This window comes from Octodon degus, unplaced genomic scaffold (genome assembly GCF_000260255.1).
Source record: "Octodon degus isolate 3935 unplaced genomic scaffold, OctDeg1.0 scaffold00287, whole genome shotgun sequence".
NCBI lineage: Eukaryota > Metazoa > Chordata > Mammalia > Rodentia > Octodontidae > Octodon > Octodon degus.
In genome coordinates this window covers 262,407-277,961 of record NW_004524863.1, presented here as the reverse complement: position 1 = coordinate 277,961, position 15,555 = coordinate 262,407, and the positions used below count along the sequence as shown (strand labels likewise).

The following is a 15,555-nucleotide window of genomic DNA, read 5'->3' as shown; positions in this document are numbered from 1 at the left end:
CTGAAAACAGGAGGAACACTATTAGTCTGATCTGTGTAGTAAGACCCTATAAACCCTGTACTAAATACATAAAAATAAATAAATAAATAAATAAATAAATAAATAAACAAAAACAATTCAAAGCAGTTTATACTCAATGTTTATTGCTTTGGAGTACCATAAAGTTTAAAAAATTTAACTCAACCCCCCCCCCCAGCCGCCGCAGTACTGGGGACTGAACAGAGGATCTTGAGCTATCTCCCTGGCGCTACTCAAGCCATTTTAAATGAACAGAATTCAGACAGATGATTAGGTGAACACAATCTGTTAACAGTTAACATCTGGGAAGAAACTGGAAATGAGAAAGTTATTACTGTATTATCTGAAGACAATAAGAAAAAGAGGGCCCCAACAACCTAGTACAAGTCATCTTGAAACTATGGCACACGTGCTGAATCCCCCGACCCCCGTACCAAGAATCAAACTCAGCGTCAGGTGCTTGCCAGGCAGTAGCTGTGCTGAACTACAATCTTAGTCCCTGAAGCACTTTCTATGATAGCACATAGCCTGCTGTGCCACCAACAGCAGAGTATAATACTAGTAAGAGGTGAAAAAATTTGGTGTCTTAAATAAAAAAAAAAATCTGTGGGACTAAATCTTTTCAACTAAAGGTAGTCTTGAAATAAATTACTAAAGACTTCAATTTTGGGTGGGGTGAGTGGGGCTTCAGAGACCAAGTACTCACTGAGTTCATCCAATAAGTCATAACTTTATTAGTGATAGAAACAGTACAAATTTCAAACCAAGCTGCAGTGACCTTTTTGAAACACCAGAAAAAGCCCTTCTTTCCAATGATTACATTGTTAGTTCCTGTAAGAGAAAAAAATAAGAGGTGGTAAAGTAAGAAAATTTAGATCCTTAAACCTAAGGCAACTCAGAACAGGCTCTGGAATGGGGCTTCCAAATCGGCTAATATTAGGTAGAGAAACTAAGTTCACTTTGGTTGGTCAGGCAAGAGGCTGCTAAGGAATAGTCTTGGACACTTACCATAATAGCATTTACAATATCATTACTGTTGTTCTTCAGTGCTCGGACTGCCTTTGCCCTCGACACATTTGCTTGTGACATAACCAACTCTATGTCCTTAACCTCCACGCCTGTTTCATCAACCTAAAAGAAAAAAGGGTTGGGGGGGGGGGAATCTTAATAAATTACAGGTAAGAAGAACCTTGGTAATTCTTTTTTTTTTTTTCTTTTGTGTACTGGGGATCAGACTCGCAACCTTGCACTTGGCCAGGCAAGCGCTTATGCTGGTGAGCTACAACCTTGGCCAAAACCTCAATCTTTTTTTTTTTTGTCTTTTTGAGACAGGGTTTCACTATGCAAGGCTGGCCTTGAACTCATTTTGTAGCCCAGGCTAGCTTCGAGCTACAATGCTCTTGAATCTAGTTCTTAGTATGAATAAAAAGCCAAATACCTCAAGCAGGGCTGAGTATATTTAAAAAAAGAAACAAAACAGAATGTAGCTGAGTGCAGTGATGCATGCCTATAACCCTAGCACTCTGGGAGACTGAGGCAGGAAGACCTCAAGTTCAAAACCAGTTTGGCAGATTAGAGAGATTCTGTCTCAAAGTGCTGGGGAGGTAGTGCAGTGTGGAAGATTTGATTTCAAGCTCCAGTACAGAGGGGAAAAAATCTGACATTACAGGTTACAAAACAAGGTACAACATTTTTTTCTGGTATACCTCTTCCTCTTCACTCTCCTCTTGTACAGTTGGAGTCTGTGTATTTTCTTGAATGTTTGAGACAGCTTCACCTTGAACTTTGAATTTCTCAGCAGCTGCTAACTGTGCTTGCTGAGATAAATCTTCAATCTATAGGGCAGAAAATAGAGATTTAGGTAAATAGATTACAGTAAAGAGAAACCATATTATCTTTTCAAAACTCACTCTAAATCCATTTTAGGGAACTTACTATATATTATAAAATACATGTCTTACTCAAGACTGTCAAAGAAAGAGAACTAGCTTATGTGTAGATTCTCAGCTATGGCTTATGTCTCCAGGCTCAGTTGGCAAAGTTTTTTTTTCATCAGACTAGATATGAAGGGATTAAATATCTATAATCCACAATAAAGAACTACACAAGCCAAAATGTCAATAGTGCTTGTCTAGAGGAAAATCTTACTCACCTTGGCTTCCCCAAAAACTATGTAGGTATCTGAAGCTGGGCTCTTATAGACATCTGGTTTGGTAATGACAAAGAGGATATTCTTAGACTTCCGAATAGTGACTCTAGTAACTCCTGTAACCTGCCGAAGACCCAGTTTGGACATAGCCTAAAGAATACAAAAGAACATTAGTCTTCAACCTTAGAAGCAGCTTCAGATAGCAAGGAAAACAACATCATTCTTTTTTTGTGTGTGTGTTGTGTGCAGGGTCTCACTATGCAGCTTAGACTCATAGTGATTCTCCTGGTTTCTGCCTCCCTAGGGCTGGGATTACAGGAGTGCGCCATCACACCTGGACTCCATCACTGGCTCAGTGTGTCCAGGGGCAGTGCCAGCGCAGCATGCGGTGCCAGGGATCAAACCCTGGCCTGTGCTTACCTAAGCAAGCACTTAGTCTGCTAAGCTATACCACCAGCACTCACAGCGTCATTCTTGGGTTAAGAAAAAATTTTTATGAATTAAGAATAGTGCTGGGTGTATTGGTGCAACCTGTAACCCCAACAACACTTGGGAGGCTGAGGCAGGATGGCTGCCATGATGAGTTTGAGGACAGCCTAGGCTAGCAGTTCAAGGCCAACCTCAATTAGAGACTCAAGACTCAAAAAACGAAACAAAATGAAAAGCAAACCAAACAAAAAAAAAATTAAGAGAAAATCAGTTTTCAGAATCATGCATTTTTCTTGCAACAGTAACTTGTTACTAAGCAGTATTTTACTGCTACCAAGAATTCTATTCCAAGTGTTCTATTCTGAAGTTGCTTCATTACAACCTTTAATATTTGTTTGTAACTTAAATTTTACCTTCCGTGCCTTCTTCTCACTCCGACTCTGTTTTGCTTTACTGACTGGTTCTTCATCAATTTCAGCTGCTGCTGCCAGCTAAAGACAAAACAGATATGAATTAAATGGAACCCAAGATCTAGACATCACCTTCTCTATGTCTATGAGGGAGGTTTTCCTTTACCAAGATTTATAGTTCCAAACATAGAAGTCAACCCTGATCAGCCCTGGTTCTTCAGCGCTACCCTGAGCCATGTATAGTACTTATAGCTATCACATAGTAAAATAAAAAATAATACCCACCTGGGCTTGTTGTGTGGTTGCTTGTGTGGAATCTTGCTCTTCGAGCTCTGGTACTGATTCATCACTGTCAGATTCTGTTCCAGACCCTAAGAAGACAAAGAGCTTTTACAATGTTACAGTAGAGATTTTAAGGAGGTGCTCACCACAGCTTGTCTGGACTACAGATCATTACTATATGCTAGGCCTTACAATATTAAATGTAAATCCACTAACTTGAGTAAAGCCAGCTTGAAAGCACCCCCCTCAAACTAGCACATACATATCTATTAAAGACTCACCTCCAGAAATGAGGGATAATCACTAGATATAGCTACACATTTTTAGTATTAATTGCTTTCTTTCCCTTAAGATCTTCATTTCTTGGCATAGGCATCCACAAAGCACCTACAGAACTCCAGTAGCTCAATCACCTCAGGAAAGTTTTGGCAAAATGTTATCTCTAGGTACTCAAGTGAAGCATAATAAAATGATGGGGAACAGCACGCAGGTGCTTTCCCCTCATCCTTTAAACTAAAATTGGAGAAGGCCGATTTAACAGTTACGTATATACAATTGGCCTTACTTTCAAGCCATTCACACTAATAATTGGATTTGATCAATATCTCTGGAAATCTTGAATGTCAAGTTCTAAAAGTCACCTTTTTCTCTGTCCTGTGACTTCCCCCATTTCTTTCAAATGTAACTCATATTTTGTTTCCCTTAATTGAAAGGCCAAGCACCACTAAGACTACCAAGACAAAAAGCATTTACTTGTACTATTTGCTAGGAAAAAGGTGTCTACATTTTTAAGAAAGGGAAGTCCCTGGGCAACTGGTCATTACTAAATATGAAATAAAAATAGCCTCAAATTCCCCAATATTTTTTAGCAAATCCCAGGCCCAGGGACAAAGTTAGTGATGTGTAAGATTAGAAAAAAATTAAGTCCGGTGGTAGGTCTTGGTTTTCAATGTCAGGACAGTTAGGTAACAAGACAGCAGACACACAGTTCAGTCTGTATCATATTATGTAAGACACAAAGTACTATCTGAGATAATGAAAACCAAGATTTAATTTTGTATTTCCAGAGCTTTTTGCATTTAAGATTATCATTCTATGTACTATGGCCAAACCCAAGCAGATGTACTGGAGAAAGCGGCGCATCATAGGGTTAGTACTGGTGGGTAGCCCCCAAGAGGGGTGTGGGCAACACACCATGCACACAGCAAACCAAGGCAAATACCCTTGTTGTTCTTCAAAACAGGCTGCTTGGCAGAAGGGGTTGGGGCAGGGATTCCAGCAGGTTTGGGAGTGGGTATGTTGACGAGGACCGACTGGAAAGGCATGGCCCCAGAGATTGGCTCCGGGGGAATCAGAGGCGGCAGCTCATCCTCATCAGCAGGTGCTGGGGGCTTACAGGGTGAATCCAGCACCAGACCAGGTGAGGAAGGCAGAAACTGTTTAGGAAGCAGAGGGGGAACTGGGGACGAAGCAAGAGGCAGGGAGACTGATGGGTTGGGTGCTGGAGAGGCAGATGCGGATCCAGCTCTAGTAAGGATCTTTTCAGAGGCCACTGCCACTAGAGGGGTAGCTGTCTTAGACTCAGGAGCAGCAGCCAAAGGACCTTCTGCAGAATGAAAGTCTCTGCCCTTTGCAGGAGAAATATGGAGGGCTTTTGTACTCTTTGAAGAATCTTTCTGAGTGGGGGCTATCAACAGAGGGGCTGGAGCCATGGTAGAGTGGGATCCTTTAATATCATTCTTAGCAGAAGGATCAGAACACTTAGGAGGTAAAGTACCAGAATTCTTGACCCCTGCGCCTTTGTGAGCACTTTCTGGAGCTGGGGCAACAAGTGTTTCTTTAATATCTGTGGGGCCCTTCTTTTCTGGGATCCCTTCTGATGCCTGAGGGGCAACAGCCCCCAAGGTACTTTGGACTAACCCTGGGAAAGCAGGGAAGCCTTTAGGGGAGGGAGGAAACCCAGATGAGAGGGCAGGAGTCCCTTTGGAGGTGGCAGAAGTGGCTGAAAAAATGGGGACCTCTCTAGGGGATGCAGCCTCATTGTGAGCGTGCAGAGTCACAGCTGGGACAGTGGGAGCTCCTTCAGAGGATGGGGTAGCTGGGCCCCCCTTGGAGGAGGGAAGGATGGCATCTGGGGCAGTGGAGGCCCTTTTGGGGGCTGGAGCCTTTTGAGGAGGAGGAGTAACAGCTGAAGAAGAGTGAGCTCTTTTGGAGGATGGGTTGGCTGGGGCCTCTTTGAGGGAGGTCAAAGTCACAGCTGGGACAGATTGAGCCTCTTTGGAAGATGGGGTGGCTGGGGCCTTTTTGCAGGGGGTAGGAGTCATAACTTGGGGAGCAGGACCCTCTTTGGGCACTGTAGTTACTGGGGCCTTTTTTGGGGAGGAAGAAGTCTTGGCTGGGGCAGGTTGGCTTCCTTTGGTTGACAGGGCCTTTTTGGAGGAGGGAGTCATCTCTGAAAGAGTGGGGGGCTCTTTGGAAGCTGTGGCTTCTCTGATATTTTGGTGGGCAGGAGTCACAGCTGGGGCACTTGAGACCCCTTTGGAAGCTGAGGGTGCTGAAGGTTTTTTGGAAGAGGGAACTTTGCCTGGGGCAGCAGGGTCCTCCTTGGATGGAGTTGTGTCCTCTTTGGACACTGCAATTGCAGGGGCCTTTTTAGGGGAGTCAGGAGCCAGGGCAGCAGTAATGGGGGTCACTTTGGGTGAAGTTGTTGGGGCTTTCCTGGGGGATGGAGGACTCCTTGATGTGGGAGTAGGAGTCTCTTTAGGGGCTGCAGATGCTAAGGCCTTTTGAGGGGAGGTAGCAGCCATGGCTTTTTTGGAAGAGGGAGGAGTCTGTGCTAGAGGACTAGTAACCCCATTGGGGGAGGGAGCTGCAGCTGCCAGGGCCTTTTTAGGGGAAGGAGGAGGAACCAGAGCTGGGGGAATGGAGGCTCCTTTGGGAGATGTGTTTGTTAGATTCTCTTTGGAGGCTTTAGTTGCTGGGGCTTTTTTGGGAGTAGTAGTCTCTGATGGTAAAATGGGAACCTCACTGGGGGATGGGACTGCTCGGGACTCTTGAGGGGCTGCAGTTATTGGTGGCTTCTTAGGGGTGGCAGGAACTGCAGCTGGGGAAATGGAGATCCCCTTAGGGGCAGCTAAGACTTCTTTGGGAGCTATAGTTGCTGGAGTCTTTTTAAGGGAAGAAGTCTTGGCTGGGGCAGTGAGCGTCTCTTTGGGTGTTGCATTTGCTGGGACTTTTAGAGGGGAGAGAGGAGTCTCAGCTGGTGGGGAGATAGCCCCTTTGGGGGATGGAGTCACTGCTGTCTCCTTGGGGGCTGCAGTTGCTGGGGTCTTTTTGGAGAGGGAAGTCTCAGATGTGGAAGTAGAGATTCCTTTAGGGGCTGCAGATGCTGGAGTCTTTTTGGAGGAAGGAGTCTTGGCTGGGAGAGTGGGGGCCCCTTTGAGGGCTGCAGAAGCTGGGGCCTTTTTGAGGGAGGGAGGAGTCTCAGCTGGATATGAAGAGGTATCTTTGGAAGGGGGGGTTACTGGGGTCTCTTTAAAGGATGAAGGTGCTGGGGCCTTTCTAGGGGAGGAAGGAGTCTCAGTTGGGGGGGTAGAGGTCTTTTTGGAAGGGGGGGTTACTGGGGTCTCTTTGGGGGATGAAGGTGCTGGGGCCTCTTTAGGGGAGGGAGAAGTCTCAGCTGGTGGGGTGGAGGCCCCTTTGGAAGGGGGGGTTACTGGGGTCTCTTTGGGGGCTGCAGATGCTGTGGCCTTTTTCGGGGAGGGAGGAGTCTCAGTTGGTAGGGTGGAGGCCCCTTTGCAAGAGGGAGTTACCAGGGTCTCTTTGGGGGCTGCAGATGCTGGGGCCTTTCTGGGCGAGGGAGGAATCTTAGCTGGTGGAGTGGAGGCCCCTTTGGAAGGGAGAGTTACTGGGGTCTCTTTGGGGGCTGCAGGTGCTGGGGCCTTTTGGGGGGAGAGGGGAGTCTCAGGTTGAGGAGTGGAGGCCTCTTTGGGGGCTGCAGATGCTGGAGACTTTTTGGAGGAAGGAGTCTTGGCTGGGAGAGTGGGGGGCTCTTTAGGGGATGGAATTGATGGGATCTTTTGGGGGGTGGGAGAAGTCTCAGCTGGGAGGGTAGAGGCCCCTTTGGAAGCAGGGATTGCTGGGGTCTCTATGGGGGCTGAAGGTGCTGGGGATTTTTGGGGGCTGAAGGGAGTCTCAGGTTGGGGAGGGGAGGCCTCTTTGGGGGCTGAAGTTGTTGGGGCCTTCTCTGGGTCAGGGGGAGTTTCAGGCAGGGGAGTAGGGGCCTTTCTGGAGACTGTAGATGCTGGGGTCTTTTTGGAGGAAGGAGTCTTGGATGGAAGACTGGAGGCCCCCTTGGAGGATGGAGTTGCAACCTTTTTGGGGGAGGAAGGAGTCTCAGCTGGGGGGATTGAGGCCCCTTTGGAAGGGGTTACTGGGGACTCTTTGGGGGATGAAGGTGGGGCCTTTTGTGGGGAGAGAGGAGTCTCAGGTTGGGGAGGGGAGGCCTCTTTGGGGGCTGGAGTTGCTGAGGCCTTTTTTTGGGAAGGGGAAGTTTCAGGTAGGGGAGTGGGGGCTCCCTTGGGGACTGTAGACGCTGAGGTCTTTTTGGGTGATGGAGTCTTGGTTGGGATAGTAGGGGCCGCTTTGGAGGATGGAGTTGCTGGGACCTTTTTGAGGGAGGGAGGAGTCTCAGCCGGGAGGTTGGAGGTCCCTTTGGGGGATGAAACTGCTGGGATCTCTTTGGGGGCTGCAGGTGCTGGCATCTCTGGAGGGGAGGGAGGCATCTCAGGTGGGGGAGTGGGGGCCTCTTTGGAAACCGGGGTTGCTGGGCTCTCTTTGGGAGCTGCAGTTGCTGAGGATTTTTTGGGGGAGGGATCAGTCTCAGCTGAAGGAGTGGAAGCTCCTTTGGGGGAGGTAGAAGTCTTGGCTGGAACAATGGGAGGCCCTTTGAGGGATGAGGGTGCAGGGGCCTTTTTGTGAGAAGGGGTCTTGGCTGGGATGGTGGGGGTCTCCCTGGGGGACTGGGTTGCTAGGGCCTCCTTGAGGGATGAGGCTGCTCCTTCTGGTGAGGAAGGAGAGGAAGACTGTTTCTTCGTTAGTGAGTCTTTAGGGCCTTGAAAAGAAAGACTAGCCTCTGGAAGGATGGAAGCTTCAATCTGAGAAATACAGGAGACATTTTGAGTCAGACCATCAGTGATAGTGGAACCCTTCTGGGATGCTGATCTTTTAGACTCAGGAGAGATGCCAGTCCTTAAGGGAGATGGGGAGTTGGCCAGGTAAGTAACAGCAGAACCAGAGTCTTTACTTGGATGCCCTTCAGCAGAGGGAGCCAAGAGTACCAATGCTGAGGTGGGAGAAATACCACCAACTTTCTCTCCACCAGGAGAAATGCGTGATGGTGGAATTGTGGGAAAAGGCAAAGACTTAGAAATTTCAGGGACCACTGCCACTGCAGGTGCAGAAACAGAAACATTCTGCAAGGACCAAGTCATACCTCCAGCTACAGGGCAGCTTTCACAGGCTGGTGGAACCAAAGGTAAGGTAGTAGGAGTACAAGTATCCTTTTGAGCTGGGTGATTTTTAGATGCTGACAAGACAGTTCCGACAAAAGGACTGGGTGTAGTTGCAAAAGTGGAAGTGTCTTTGGCAGTTGTAGGAGTCACCCTCACAGGGCCAGTACCTTCCAAAGGAATTGCTAGCACTGTTGGAGCAGAAACAGAACCTTCAGGAAACAGACTAGCAGAGTCTGGGGAGTTGACACCCACAGAAGCAGCAGTAGTGTCAGCTTGCTTAGCCATAGGGAGAGGCCCTACAAGGCCTTTTTTTGCTAAGGTGGCTCCAGGGGGACTTATTTCCAGAGATGATATACTTTGAAGAGAGGAGGAATTTTTAGGGGCTGCCAGGGCCAAAGGCAAATCATTAGGGTCGTTTTTGGTGGGGAGTCCTGCCTGGGATGGAGAAATAGGGGTTCCTACATTTACCAATACAGAAGTGGGAAGAAATTTATGGTCTTTGGGAGCTGGTATTGAAGAAAATGGCATCCCAGGAGTAGCTGCTACTTGAGGAGTAGGAAGTTCCTTGCAAGTTATAGGCATTATACCCAACGCAGTAGGGGAAGTGGATTCCTTACTACTCATGGGACCTGATGACACTGCAGAAGACACACTAGTAGCTACCTCAAAGGCAGTAGTTACTGTAGAAGTTGTAGAGAGATTAGTTACCATAAGCTGAGCAGTTCTACCAGAAGAGACAGGAATTTCTTTAAAGTTGGCTCCTGAAGGAGGAATTTGGGTCACCAAAGGCTGATGAATAGTATTAGGTGGGCCTTTGGGAATGAGAGAGGACAAGGCAGTCAATGAATAAGTAGGAGCTAAATCTGGGGAGACAGAGGGACTGTGGGAGGTTATACTAGCAGGCTGGCCTTTGTCAGTAGAAATAACCAGAGCTGAGGTGGGAACCCCGACAGGAATGGAAGCTGTAACACCAGCAACCAGCTCATTCCTGGAAAAAAGAGGAAAACTCTCGGATCTCTGAGATGGGTAAGAGGTCTCCATGGAAGAATGATCTATAGAAATGGTATTCATTACAGGATCTGACAGAGTGTTAGGACCTGTTTGACCTAAAGGTTGAATAGAAGAACCTAAAGAACTCTGATGAAAAGGTACAGGATGAGTGCTCAGAGAAGTGGGAAAAATGGGGGGGATATTTGGAGTTTCAGTGTTTTGGGAAGAGGCCACTGCAGGAACTGACTGAGCTGAAAGAAAGGAGGCAGCAGGTGAACTAACAGGTCCCTTTGGGCTTGGGCTTAATGGATTTTGTGGCATTGGATCTACAGAAGTGGGGACACCTTTGACCTGAGATGTGATAGGTGGTATCTGAGGACCAGAAGATACTATAGATTCACTAGGGGCCATAGGAGTCACAAGGTGGGAAGGAATTCCACTGACTGTAACTGGAAGACTTGGGATAGCATCTTTTGGATTAGGGACTATATGAGAGGGAACTTGAATGGGAAAGGTCTTTGGTTCTGAGGGAGTGAGGGGAGCTGACAGAGATGTCACTGACCCTGACTCAGCTGTAACTGAACTCTTCTGAACTGCTTGGGGAGCCAATGCAACCAGAGCCAAGGGAGCTGAACAGGAATGGGTACCTTTCATATTTGGCCCCAACATGGGAGAAGCCAGGGCTAAGGCAGCTGGGGAGATAGGAGGTCCTATCAGGTGTGGTAGGAAAGTTGGGGTGTCAGGGAACGTTTCCAAAGGCATGGTCATTCCTGAGGCTGGCTGGGGAAAAGGAACCTCTAAAGAGATTGCGCTACTAGTAGAGGGAGAGGGAAAAGGGGATGGTGGTTTTGCAATTGATACAGGGCATTGTTGGGGGGCCAGGGAGCAAGGAGGGGTTGGGGTAGATCCAGGCTGCCCTAAGGCAGCAGTGACATTCAAGGCTGGAGACATAGGAAGCACAGCTGGAGAATAAAAGCAAAAAAAAAAAAGATAAAAGGGAAGGAAAAACAAAAAACAAACAACAGAAAGGTGAGTTAAGCAGCCCAACTTGGTATAACATGCCTCACAGAAACAATGAGATTTTAGATCTGAGAATAGAGGTCACCACACAAGATTAGACAAAGGTGACAAGCAAAACCAATTTTTTTCCCAAATGCAAATCACTGGTAAATTGAAAGTACATCATTTTCATTTTCCACATTTTCCAACTTGTACCAGAATAAACCCAACTATTTTAAGGTGAGAAAATGTTTAAGAGCAATGTATGTTCAAATGGGGAACACAGGCCCAGGAATGGGTCTATGCTTCCATTCCTTCCCCAGTTGTACCCTTCTCTGCCATCCTGAAATGGATCCTTTTTTTTTTTTTCCCCCCAGAACCGGGGATTGAACTCAGGCCCATGTGCTTGCCAGGCAAGCGCTTTTTCTACTGAGCCATCTTCCCAGCCCCTGGATCCTCTAATTACAACTAGAGCAGCTGTGCTATCCTGTCAACCCAAGGACCACGAACTAACTGAAACACACTGAAACTGGAATAAAAAAGTAGGGTAGCAAGCAGTGATAAAAATGAATTCGAAAAAACAGAATAGGTTTGTATATTCTCAGGCTTCACTAGGCTACAAAAAAACCCCAAAAAACCAAAAAACTTTTACAGTAAGTTTTAGAAGGGAGAACCTGGCATAATCCAATTCTATTAAAAGTTTAAATTCTTTAGGATGTCATTTCAATGTCAGTCCTTCACACACCCAATCCAAGATGAATTAGACCTTCAGAAAGAGAGCTTAGTCACAAGGGTAGGGACTGTATTATGAAACTGACCCAACCTGTTAAACCAGACTGTAGTTCTATTTTGGAAGGAGAATTAAAGTGAAAAGACTATGCTGGATTTGTACCTCTTAATCTGGATAGGTATGTCATTCTGTCAAAATAGACCAGTATTTGGGACTAAAGTGAAACTAAGTAAAAGGTTTTTAAATCATGGGGAAAAGTAGCCTGTCTGTAATTCAGGAGATAAAATCAGACTAGACAAGTGGCGGTGAACCAAAGGAACGCTTGCCATAGTGGGCAATTTGTTATCATTGAAAAGCCTAAAAGATTCACCATCACTAGACTAGATGAACAAATGTTCAACACCTGGGAGGATTAAAATAACAAAAACTGACAGCACACAAATTCACTTAACTAGTATTTTTAAAGCCATGTAGTATCTGACTAGGGAAAAAAAAGGTGGTTTAACCAGTTTTTTCTTGAGAATTTGTAGTCAAGCCTTATGACTCAAGTGCAAATACTTTCAGATACATGAACCAGAATTTAAAATTTAAAACATGGCTTTTTTCTTGCAGGACTTCACGATGGAGTAAGTTCCAAATAACTTACTTTGATACTATTTTCAATTCCTTCAGGTAAGGTTTTTTTTTTTTTTTTTTTTGAGTCAGGGCTCTGTTTGTAGCCCAGGGTAGCTTTGATTTCATAGAGATCCTCCCTTCTGCCTGAGTCTCCATAGTGCTGTATTACAATTTTGTGGAGACCATGCCTGGCTGGAGCTAACTTCTTCATTCCTTCTAATAAGACTGATTATAGTTCCAGGAAAATTTTTCTTTTTTTTTGTGGAACCAGGGATTGAACTCAGGTCACTCAGGTCCCTGCGCTTGCGAGGGAAGCGCTTATTCCACTGAGCCATCTCCTGGCCCCTCGCTTTTTCTTTTTTGTACTGGGAATCAAACTCAGGACCTTGTGCTTGCCAGGCAGGCACTGTGCCGCTGAACTATAACCGTGGCCTTAAGACTGATTATAGATACAGACAAAATCCTGAGCACTTGTCACTGGTATTCTGTCACAATGAACTTTCTGTGCAAGTTCAGACTAATCAAGAGTATGTTTTAAAAGCACTAAGCATTAGTTCAGGAATTAGTAACACTAGTTGGACCAGACGGGGTGGTGCTCCTCTGAGCCAGCACTCTGGGGGGAAGAGGCAGAAGATGCAAAGTTTAAGACTTCCCCAATACTATACAAAGAATAGACTGGGGTTGTTGCTCAGTGTTTTTTTTTTTTTCTTTTTCTTCCAGAACTGGGGATTGAACTCAGGACCTTGCGCCTTGCCAGGCAGGCACTTAATTCTACTGAGCTATCTCCCCAGCCCCGTTGCTAAGTCTTAGAGCAAAGCCAAGATGAACTCCTAGTGCTGCCAAACAAAACAAAACAAAAATAACCCATTAGTTTACAATCTAGAAACAAATTTATCCTAAATTCATTTGAACCAACCCCTGCATTTATTAAATTAATCTGTTCAATGACAATCCCTTAAATTGTACTGAAATTATAAGATTTTTGGAGACTAGTCCTTTATTGGAGAAAGTTTTTGACACTTAAAGATTTCATATTTTGCTAATTTTCCAGTTTAGGGACCCCCTCCTTTCTTTTCCAGCAGGTGTATTAATCCCTTCAGCTGCTAAAATCAGACAGGTGGGAGAACCTTAATGCTTTCAACTATAAACAAGTTTACTTCCAAGAGAAGGCAGAAACTGCCCCTTAAGTGACAGGGGTGTGTGTGTGTGGGTGGTGGAAGCTATACATAAAGCACTAAGTATGCAGCAGCTGGCTGTTTGTTATCACTGAAAGCTTTAAAAGGTTCACCATCAAGGGCCTAAAAATTACTTTCATTTAGTTCTGCATGACTGACTCAACAAGACTATCATGTTACATTTTTTCCACTGCCTCAACTTTTCTAGTGATTTTAACAAAAACTGAAAATTGCATTCACACTACATTCTACACCCATTAAATTTTTTTTTTTTTCCTTTTCATAAAAAATGAGAAAGGGCCTCCTTATACAGCTCAGGCTGGCCTTAAACTTGGGGCCATCTTCCCAGTGTTGGGATTAGTGACCTGCTGCCATCACGACCAGCCAGTGCTAAGTTCTTTCTTTGTACCAGGAACTGAACTCAGAACCTTGCCCTTGCCAGGCAGGCACCCCCGTTAATTTCAATGTTGAAGATAAACACAAGATTTTCAGTTTTGGGATACACATAATGGTCTAGGAACTATTCAAGAATAACAGAAATATCTCAGCACCAACCTCTAAACAGACTTCCAGGGACTATGAGGCTCAGTAGGACACATTTACCACCAGCACATAACTCATCCAAACATGTGACGAAGGCACAATGCCAAGCTCTGCTATCCAAAACCTTGCTGCAACTCTCTGGCTCTAACTTCACAAAAGCTCAGGTCCCCTTAGCCTGCCTGTGTGTTACCCAGTTCCTACAGGTAACATCACCAAGCTCCTTTCCTGGTTTAGTATTCCTATGTGCAGTGGTGGTTCCACCACAAGCTCCTTTGTGAGGCAGCAGGCTTACAAGAGCAGGGTTGAGAACTTTTGAGGTCCACAAATCCTACATATTAAAGAAGCCCTAGCAGGATAGCAGTCAATCCTTCCTGGTAAAGTCACCACCTTTTTTTCTAATGACAAAAAATTATAAAACGGCAGAAATGTATTGTCTCACTTTACCCATAAAATAGCGTTAGGTGTCAATCTTAGCAGTAACATGGGTATGGGAACCTACCTGTCTCAGCCTGGGGCTGTGGCAACTCCTGCTCTGTAGCAGGAACGGTTTCTGTGGCTTCACCGGGCATTTCTGAAGGAAGAGAATAAAAAGGAGGCCTAAATTGACTGAGACGTTGTCACCTGCCCAAACCACCAGAGTTAAGCGTTCTCAAAAACTCTGACGGCTGCTAAGTGGCTGGGAACAGGTGGAAAATACCACGCGACCCTCAATCTCTACCAAGGGAATCATCTCTCCTTGAGCCTCTCCACTCCTCGGAAAGGGGGCTTTCCAGGGCCGGGGTTCGCTGTGTTCCACACTCCCGATCTCGAGGCCGGCAATTGCTGCTGCGCTCTCGGCCCAAGAAGACGTTCCCGGTCTGGTTTCCGGCCAGGGAAGTCCTTAGCTGCTACCCTCCTCACAGTCATGCTGCCTGACGACTTTCGAGAGCCAACAGGGAGGATGTTCCGAAGTCCTCCTCGTAAGAGCGGTGGTGGGTTCTGAAGGCTGCGACCCTTAATCTACCCCGGATTCACGTGAAGCTGTTCCCAACAACAGACACTCCGTTCTCTGTCTCCGAACACTGTAACGGCTCCCATGTCCCCATGCTCTGACTCCATTCCCGGTCCCGCAGCCCTTATGCCCTGGTTTTGCCAATACACCAACCCCTGACCCCATTTTGTCTGTAGGGCAAGGGACGAGTAGGAAGCTCTGTGGACTCACAGAGACTCCAACTGTCCTTAAACTTCACGTCTCCGGGGCGGGTCAGCCCACAGGAAAGCAGGATGGCTGCGGATAGAGAGTAAAAGCACAAACAACACTTACTGTGCGGAGAACACGGAACCAAGATGGCGGCAGAAAAGGAGCGAGCGAGAGCGTGACCCGCGCCTGTTGCAGAGGGAAGCCAGGCACGCAGGGGGCGGGGCCACGATCTGCTTCCGGGTCAGGCGCTGCGCAGCCTCTTCCTTTAGAGTGACGGGTCCGGCTGTTCCCAGGGTGGGGGTGGTGACGATCTCTAAATAAGGTTAAGAATTTAGAACTGGACTCGCTGGCTTGGCAGTGGCTCCCCGACCTGCCAGCCACCTCGCCCCTTCCCGAGAGCGTATTTAACGCCTGAGTGAAAGATCTTTCCACCGGTCGGCAAAATGCGACAGAGGCTTCGATTTCCCATTTCTCAAATGCTGGAAAAGGAGACAGTAACAGCGGATGCCACAGAGATTGAAA

The 15,555-nt window shown here is 46.4% G+C and overlaps 1 protein-coding gene across 4 annotated transcripts; it reads right to left on the bottom strand.

The window, feature by feature from the left end:
* Positions 1–724: 724 nt before the first annotated feature.
* Positions 725–15,253, bottom strand: Naca (nascent polypeptide-associated complex alpha subunit). 4 transcript variants are annotated; one of them, XM_023707385.1, is made up of 9 exons: positions 15,157–15,239; positions 14,353–14,424; positions 4,511–10,753; positions 3,292–3,377; positions 3,010–3,087; positions 2,171–2,317; positions 1,725–1,853; positions 1,027–1,149; positions 729–849 (listed from the first exon to the last, which is right to left on the bottom strand). In XM_023707385.1, the coding sequence occupies exons 2-9, from the start codon at positions 14,420–14,422 to the stop codon at positions 835–837; spliced, it is 6,891 nt and encodes a 2,296-aa protein (XP_023563153.1). In that variant the 5' UTR covers positions 14,423–14,424; positions 15,157–15,239; the 3' UTR covers positions 729–834. The 4 variants fall into 4 exon arrangements, with proteins under 4 accessions (XP_004647109.1, XP_023563153.1, XP_023563154.1 ...); XM_023707386.1 differs by lacking the exon at positions 15,157–15,239 and adding an exon at positions 15,055–15,150; XM_004647052.1 differs by lacking the exon at positions 4,511–10,753 and having other exon boundaries at positions 725–849; positions 15,157–15,253.
* Positions 15,254–15,555: the final 302 nt, after the last annotated feature.

Coding starts and splice junctions, on each gene's coding strand:
- Naca (XM_023707385.1), bottom strand. CDS start 14,422: ATGCCCGGTGAAGCCACAGAAACCGTTCCTGCTACAGAGCAGGAGTTG. Junction 3,378..4,510: donor TGTTTTGAAGAACAACAAGG/GTATTTGCCTTG, acceptor TTGTCTTCTTAG/GGTCTGGAACAGAATCTGAC. Junction 1,854..2,170: donor TAGTTTTTGGGGAAGCCAAG/GTGAGTAAGATT, acceptor TCTGCCCTATAG/ATTGAAGATTTATCTCAGCA.